The sequence below is a fragment of the Brassica oleracea genome, unplaced genomic scaffold (assembly GCF_000695525.1).
Source record: "Brassica oleracea var. oleracea cultivar TO1000 unplaced genomic scaffold, BOL UnpScaffold01074, whole genome shotgun sequence".
Lineage (NCBI taxonomy): Eukaryota > Viridiplantae > Streptophyta > Magnoliopsida > Brassicales > Brassicaceae > Brassica > Brassica oleracea.
In genome coordinates, this window is record NW_013617642.1 from 12802 (window position 1) to 21055 (window position 8254).

General features: G+C 38.9%; 2 protein-coding genes across 2 annotated transcripts in view; both read left to right on the forward strand.

Annotated features, from left to right (window-relative positions):
- Nucleotides 1-2319, forward strand: part of LOC106320810 (putative UDP-glucuronate:xylan alpha-glucuronosyltransferase 3) — a 2551-nt gene extending 232 nt beyond the window's left edge. Inside the window, exons 2-4 of the mRNA XM_013759161.1 lie at nt 82-297; nt 370-1001; nt 1066-2319. Coding sequence (XP_013614615.1) covers nt 82-297; nt 370-1001; nt 1066-2096 — 1879 coding nt within the window. The 3' untranslated portion in view covers nt 2097-2319. The remainder of the gene's footprint in view (nt 1-81; nt 298-369; nt 1002-1065) is intronic.
- Nucleotides 2320-2571: 252 nt separating this feature from the next.
- On the forward strand, nt 2572-5030 carry LOC106320804 (probable glucuronosyltransferase Os04g0398600). The gene is made up of 8 exons (XM_013759157.1): nt 2572-3019; nt 3138-3284; nt 3439-3503; nt 3598-3667; nt 3834-4052; nt 4156-4299; nt 4392-4527; nt 4609-5030. The coding sequence occupies exons 1-8, from the start codon at nt 2645-2647 to the stop codon at nt 4836-4838; spliced, it is 1386 nt and encodes a 461-aa protein (XP_013614611.1). The 5' UTR covers nt 2572-2644; the 3' UTR covers nt 4839-5030.
- The last annotated feature ends 3224 nt before the right edge of the window (nt 5031-8254 follow it).

The following is an 8254-nucleotide window of genomic DNA, read 5'->3' on the forward strand; positions in this document are numbered from 1 at the left end:
GGATCGCTATGTTAGTCCGTTGTGGCAATTTGAAATGTGTAAAATCGAGATCTGATTCTTGTATCTATTGTACTTTGATAGCGATGACACAAGCAGGAGGAGATCTCTGAGAAATCGAGATACTAAAGATCTCGAGAAAGGAGGTGGATCACACAGCTCCTTTCACTATAGAAACTGGACTGCCAAGTTCTCTACACTGAAACTTGTCTTGATCCTTCTCGTGCTCGTTGCTGTCTTCACTCTCTACCGTTCACCACCTGTACACATTGCAGATCATCCATCCAATTACAACTCTAGGTATCTCTACTATCTCATGGAAGAAACTTGATCTCTTATTAGTGTGACTAATTAGGCTTTCTCAATGTCTAGTTTCGTAAGCAGATGGAGTAGAGAGTCAAATGCTATTGATCCTCGCTATATATCTACAGCTGAGATAAACTGGGACCATGTGTCAGACGTTGTAGAGAAGCTGACTGGGAAGAGCGAGTATCAAGGAGTTGGCTTTATAAATCTGAACGGTGACGAGATTGTTCCATGGAAGGAGCTGATACCTGACTGTGACCATGTCGCACTCCACCTGGACCATATGGCGAATAACATAACTTGGGAGTCCTTATACCCTGAATGGATCGATGAAGAGGAACAATTCGAAGTCCCCACTTGCCCTTCTCTTCCTTGGGTTCAAGTTCCTGGCAAGCCTCGGATTGATCTTGTCGTCGCCAAGCTTCCGTGCAACAAAGGTGGGAAGTGGTCAAGGGATGTTGCTAGGTTACACTTGCAGCTTGCTGCAGCTCGTGTGGCTGCCTCTTCTAAAGGGCTTCACGATGTGCATGTTCTTTTTGTTACTGATTGTTTTCCTATTCCTAATCTTTTTATTGGAAAGGAGCTTGTTGCTCGTCAAGGAAACTTATGGCTGTATAAGCCTGACCTTCACCAGCTGAGGCAAAAGGTAGAGCTGCCTGTTGGTTCATGTGAACTCACAGTTCCTCTTAAAGCTAAAGGTCAGTACCAAAATTTTATTTATCTACTTTGTATATCTGTTGCCTGAGCTATTTTTTCATGCAGATACTTTCTACTCAGCAAGTGCAAAGAGAGAAGCATACGCTACCATATTGCACTCTGCTAACTTTTATGTATGTGGAGCTATAACAGCAGCGCAGAGCATTCGCATGGCTGGCTCTACGCGAGACCTGGTGATACTTGTTGATGACTCGATCACTGAGCACCATAGAGATGGCCTTGCCGCCGCTGGATGGAAGATTTATCTAATTCAAAGGATTAGGAATCCGAAAGCTGAAGCAGAGGCTTATAACGAATGGAACTACAGCAAGTTTCGTCTTTGGCAACTGACTGAGTACGACAAGATCATCTTCATCGATGCTGATATGCTTATCCTAAGGAACATTGACTTCCTCTTTGAGATGTCTGAGATATCTGCTACTGGAAACAACGCTACCCTCTTCAACTCAGGTGTGATGGTGGTTGAGCCATCAAACTCCACGTTCCAGCTACTCATGGACCACATCAACGAAATCGTGTCGTACAACGGAGGAGACCAAGGCTACCTCAACGAAGTCTACACGTGGTGGCATCGCATCCCGAAACACATGAACTTCCTTAAGCATTTCTGGGAAGGCGATGAGTCTGAGATAAAGCAGATGAAGACGCGTCTCTTTGGAACCGATCCTCCTATTCTCTACGTCCTACATTACCTTGGCAACAAACCTTGGCTGTGCTTCAGAGACTACGACTGCAACTGGAACGTCGATATTCTGCGGGAGTTCGCAAGCGATGTAGCGCACAGAACGTGGTGGAAAGTGCACGACGCCATGCCTGAGAACTTGCAGAAGTTCTGTCTGCTGAGATCGAAACAGAAGGCGCAGCTGGAGTGGGATAGGATGCAAGCTGAGAAAGGAAACTACACGGATGGTCATTGGAAGATTAAGATCAAAGATAATAGACTAGAGACTTGTTATGAGAAGTTCTGTTACTGGGAGAGCATGCTTTGGCACTGGGGAGACAAGAACTGGACTGACAATTCCACTAACTCTTTGTCACCTCCCACATCACTTAAAGCAAACATTTCTTCAGTGTAAGTTCTGTTATATGATTATGTCGTTGCCGTATAGGTTACTTTGCTGGGTATAGAAACGGGCATAGTTCCTTGATAGATGTTGAGTTCCAAACCTTTTAAATAGAGCTTTGTTGATATCCGAGAAGGGTTGAGCTTGTCAAGCTCCTACTCCTGTAAGTGGCAGGGGCATGATATAAACTTCACCAAGAACTAGATCTCTTTCATATGCTTAATTTTTTTTTCTTTTTGTTGGCTCTTTCATATGCTTAATAATATGCATCAAAAGTCTGAGTAGTGTAATGTAAAGAAACCTGATTGATCCTAAGGAAGGAAAGAAACTAGTTCATTTTTTAGTTTTCTTGCGAATGATTGGTATGTGGAATATGTAAACTGGGCCTTCAACTAAACCCAATGGGCGTTTCAATAAATTTAGTTGCAATTAAAACGGTGCCGTTTAGCAAACACCCCGCGCTATGATCTCGACGTCTTTGCAAGATCTAATCAAATTCTCTCTCTCCGAAAATGTTAAAGACGGAGACGAACAAGCAGTGAGGGGAGGGAGAGGGAAAAATGGCGAGCTTAAGTAGTAGCAAGCCTAGAAACTTCGGCGCGTACAGTTACTCCTATACTCCCTGCACCCGCACGCACCAGATTGGAGCTCTGTTTCTCGTCGTCTCTACCTTCTTCGTCACTAGGCTCTTCGACCAGTGGTCATCGGAATCCAACTCCGTCACCCCTTCGATTGATATCCACCGCACTCCTTCCTCCGGAATCACGATCGATAACGGGGTTCCACAATGGCCGGAGCGAGGGTACGGATCCCACCTCTCGCTGAAGATCTACGTATACAACGAGAACGAGATCGACGGTTTAAAAGAGCTAATGTACGGAAGGGACGGTAGCGTTAAGACCGCCGCATGCTTGAAAGGCCAGTGGGGATCTCAGGTGACTTGACTTGATCTTTTTCGAACTTCGAATCACTAAGCTCGTGAACTATGTTAGCTAATTGATTGCATCTGTTGTTAACTCTTTTGCTTACGAATTTGATGATGATGATGATTAGGTTAAGATTCACAAGTTGCTTATGGAATCTAAGTTCAGGACGAGTAAAAAGGAGGAGGCGGATCTGTTCTTTGTGCCTGCTTATGTTAAGTGCGTGAGGATGCTGGGAGGTCTTAATGACAAGGAGATCAATCAGACTTATGTGAAGGTGAATCATATCGTCACTCACTGATTCAGTTGTAGTCTGCTGCGTATGCCTCATATGTATAGATGCTTATGCATACAACTTGTAGATGCTTAGATGATACGTATACAACTAACAGTGATACGTTATGCCTCACATGTTCTCTGATTCATTATAGGTTTTGAGTCAAATGCCGTATTTCAGAAGATCCGGTGGTCGTGATCATATCTTTGTTTTTCCCAGGTGTATTATTGTTAGTCATTTTCTTATTTTGGAGCTTAAATCAATAATGTAAACTTCATCTTTGACATTAGGTTTCTTTGTTATGCTAATGTAGTGGTGCTGGAGCTCACTTGTTTAGGTCCTGGTCAACATTTATCAACCGTTCTATTATCCTCACTCCTGAGGTACTTTGCCTTGCTTTCTCTTGAGGAAGGTCTTATCTTTTGAAGTGTATTTATTGTGTTGTTAGTGTTGTCAGTGTGAAATTGGATGGTCTGTGTGCCTATTAACAAAGTCATGTGAGCTAGGTTTTACAGAGAAAAATGAATGCTTCAACTATTGTGGATGCAGGGTGACAGGACTGACAAGAAAGACACTACTGCCTTCAACACATGGAAAGATATAATCATACCTGGAAATGTCGATGATGCTATGACTAAAATTGGACAACCTGATGTTCAGCCTTTGCCTTTGTCTAAGAGGAAGTATTTAGCTAATTATTTGGGTCGTGCGCAGGGGAAGGCTGGTAGACTTAAACTGATAGATCTCTCAAAGCAGTATCCCGATAAGGTTAGCCTCACATCTGATGATCTGCTGAAATTATTTGCAAATTTATTTGGTGGTTGTCTTTTCCCTTTGCTTGATTGATTGATATCAGTGGTTCTGTGAACAGCTGGAATGTCCAGACTTGAAGTTCAGCGGAACTGAAAAGTTTGGAAGAACGACGTATTTTGAACATCTGAGGAACGCCAAGTTCTGCCTCGCTCCTCGTGGGGAATCATCATGGACTCTTCGCTTTTATGAATCCTTCTTTGTGGTCTGATCTGTCATCTCTTTACCCAAACTTTTAGTTTCAAGTAATTACTTGCCTTTGTGTACTCATATATATTGTGATTTGTGCTTTTTCAGGAATGTGTCCCGGTTCTCTTATCTGACCACGCCGAGCTACCTTTCCAGAATGTCATCGACTACGCCCAAGTATCCATCAAATGGCCATCATCTCGAATAGGCTCAGAGCTTCTTGATTACTTAGCTTCAATACCCGGTAACAACTGCTTTTGCTTTGTGACAATATCATTTGATTTGCTTCAGATTCTCAAACATGGCATGTCTCTCTCTTTAACAGATACAGACATAGAAGGAATGATAGCACGTGGTCGGAAAATCAGATGTTTGTTTGTGTACGGTCCAGATTCTGCACCATGCAGTGCGGTTAAAGGGATTCTATGGGAGCTTCAACGCAAAGCGAGACGTTTCCAGCAATCGACCGAGACGTTTTGGCTGCACAATGGCAGTGTTGTGAATAGAGAACTGGTCCACTTCAGTAGCTGGAGACCTCCTATGCCTCTGCCGTGAGAGTTCTTGCGGTTTCAACATCCCACAAGAATGATGAAGTTGTGTGTGTTTATGGCCTTTACACCGGTAGCTTATATAGTTTTCGTGAACTTGACACACCAGTAGATATTTTTTAGTGAATATACAAGATTTATTTGATTAAAACGTGACAGAAATACGACGAAACGGTGAATTGGTGGTTCCTCTTGTCGATATTTACGTTTTATAAGTTGAAAAGAAACCAAATTAGATCAGAAAATCAAACAGGACATCTGAAACCGAGCGCAGTCATGTTCTCGCGTATTGATCATTACGGTCCATGAATTTATCTACAGGCAACAAAAATGAGACGGTGTGTTATAAATTTTCTATGGGCATTTGAAAGATGCATGTGCTGTGGAACTCTTCTTTACATTCATTACTTCCTGCATGAAGCAAAAGAACCTCTCATGGGAATGATTTGAGATCTAGCAGAGATGAAACTGGCCGCCACAGTCTACTTGTATACAAATCAAGAAGGTAGAATAATTTGTTACTGACTATCGTTTCAGAGACACAGTCAAGTCAGCAGATAGGGAAGCGCAATGAATACTATACATAGATATTCTCTGCTGATAAAATCGTCTACTTACAGATTGATCAAAGGAAACTTGAGCATTTTTCTGGCTAACATGTCACTTGGGTATAGAGGCTCTATTTCTTCATTTAAAATATAAATTGCTATTCTTCTATTTTTCTTATATAAATAGAAGTAGAATAGTATTACTGTATTTCAAACTTATAATAAAAGTGATATTTTAAAAGAATATACTAGTATACATTTTAAAAGAATATTACTATATTTCAAACTTATAATAAAAGTGATATTTTAAAAGAATTTCTAGTATACATTTTCTATTCCAGAAACAAAAATAGCAAAATACAGATGGTTTAACAGAATCATAGATACAGAGATGCTTTGTCCGTAGCATAACATTTTTTTTGCTACAGTATTAATTGACCGACAAGAAACCAATAATACAATCCAACCAAACAGACTTCCACACGGAAATCATGATTACATGTTTCTATGCATGACCCTTTTATAAGAAAGGGTTCGAATCTTTTTGGTTGTAGTGTATGTAAGAAATCATGATTACATGTTTCTATGCATGACCAATCCAACCAAACAGACTTCCACACGGAAATCATGATTACATGTTTCTATGCATGACCCTTTTATAAGAAAGGGTTCGAATCTTTTTGGTTGTAGTGAATGTAATCGGTGCACAGTTCACCACAACATATAGGAACTATCTATTTCAGGTAATAATATAGGGGATAATATATTACAAAGCTTTTATATTTGTAAAAATTGTCTATTATGTAACGTCAAAGATTTGACATCTTCCTAACAATTACTCTGCCTTCTAGTTCATCTATTGTAGTATTGTTTCGTAGCAGTCTTTAGTAAATGGCGATACCAAAAAAGCATTAAAAGTTCAGTATATCTTTCTGAATGATCTTGTAACTTTGTGACGATGATGATAAGACTGGGAAGTTTGGTGGTTACTAAGAGTCCATCAATACAAATGGATCATAAGTAGCTAGAAGCCAAAAGTGTAGGTAAGAAGAGTGCAAAGCCATTATTACTAATACATTCGAAGGTGCAGAGTTTTCAAATAAAAGCAATTATGGAATGTTAGAAAGGTCGAGAAGAAAGCCCTACCCTTTAGGGCAAATCAAGTATTTAATTCTGAGAAGTTATGATCAAAATTTATTCACAAAAAAATGTGTCCCTGATGAATATAGTACATCGTTTTTTTTTATCCGATCCTATCAAGAACCTCCATTAGAAGAAAAAAACAACAACAATTGATCTGTTGAATTGTTACATCGAGAATGAAGATTGAGATAGAGAGACTATATCTAGAGTTTATCTTTTAGGTAGGTAGGAGTTTGGTTTTATCAGTGATCACTCGCATTTGGCAAACTATTATTTTTCTATATTTGAAAAGAAAGCACATATAAAACTATCAAACCTTATATATAAAAGGGTGCGTATTTCTCTATATAGAAAGTGAAAATAGTAGTTATTATTTATTGGCCTTGTCGTTCCTTTCATTCTGATTTTCTATGCTAACGATAGTTCTAATTATGTACACAATAATGGTCCGAGAAAGGGCTACGTACTCGTGCAGAGTTGTGTCATGCCATGTGGTGTTTATACGAATTGTATCCTGGCGTTATCATTTCAACTTCTTCTAATAATTTATCTTTTCCTTAACTATCTTGTTCAGTCTTTTGCTTTTCAATCATTGACGTGGGACTCGAACCGAACCTCAAACGGCCATTTCCTTTATATTGATGATACTTGGTGTGTGTGTGTGTGTGGTTATATAGAAACCAACAGATAATATATGGAAGCACAATAATCCAATTGTTGGTCCATATCCAAAAGATTAAGCGTCTACATTCTGACGTAAAATATTGTGGATAACATTTTCAAAAATGTTCACTCTTTGCTTTCAGAAAAAAAAAAGATGTTCACTCGAAAATAAGTAGAGCACGCATAATGATAAAATATGCACGTTTCTTGCAGACTAAAATTATACTGTATATGATATATCACAGTCGACTGTGCTAAATTTCTGTTTTTGTCTATATGTAACTAGATCACTTTGTTCTAGGTAAAATATCAGAATCTCAACAGATCTTGACGTAGCTAACGACAAGTGATAGTAAAAACAATATGGACTTGATAATGTCTGTTATTTTAAAAGGCGAGATAAACGAGTGTAGTGTTTTCTTCTATTTCTTTCTTTTGAACTTTTATATTATTTTGGGATATTATTGTACTTTTTTTCCTTGGGAGAATATTATGTCAGATTTTTTTAAGTTTAGCTAATGCATGTGCATAACTATATATGTGTCCTATACTAAACTATATAAAATATATATCGGGTTTTCTTCAAAAAAACCCTCAATGTGGTTTTTATTTGCAAATTAATCCGCGAGCTCAAAAACCCACGGGTCAACCCTCCAAGTGTCAGTCAAACCGCAATATAACCCTCGGCCGTATTTATGTGTATTTGACTGTGTATAATTTTAACATTTTTTCAATACTAGGTCGTTTTGGCGCTAATTTTTTAATGAAAAAAATTTGTTGAACCCGTGGTTTGAAATTTGAACCTTAAATACCATGTGCATGCTATATAACCATCTCGGCCAACAAATATATTTGTTTACTTAACAAACGCAATTATATTGATTTCTAAAACGAAATGACCTTGTTTTTCTCGGACATGGGAGCTTGCGTAAATGCACAATGAAGGTGGGGTTCAACAAATTTTTTTCATTAAAAAATTAGCGCCAAAACGACCTAGTATTGAAAAAATGTTAAAATTATACACAGTCAAATACACATAAATATGGCCGAGGGTTATATTGCGGTTTGA

Coding starts and splice junctions, on each gene's coding strand:
- LOC106320804 (XM_013759157.1), top strand. CDS start 2,645: ATGGCGAGCTTAAGTAGTAGCAAGCCTAGAAACTTCGGCGCGTACAGT. Junction 3,020..3,137: donor AAGGCCAGTGGGGATCTCAG/GTGACTTGACTT, acceptor GATGATGATTAG/GTTAAGATTCACAAGTTGCT. Junction 3,285..3,438: donor TCAATCAGACTTATGTGAAG/GTGAATCATATC, acceptor GATTCATTATAG/GTTTTGAGTCAAATGCCGTA.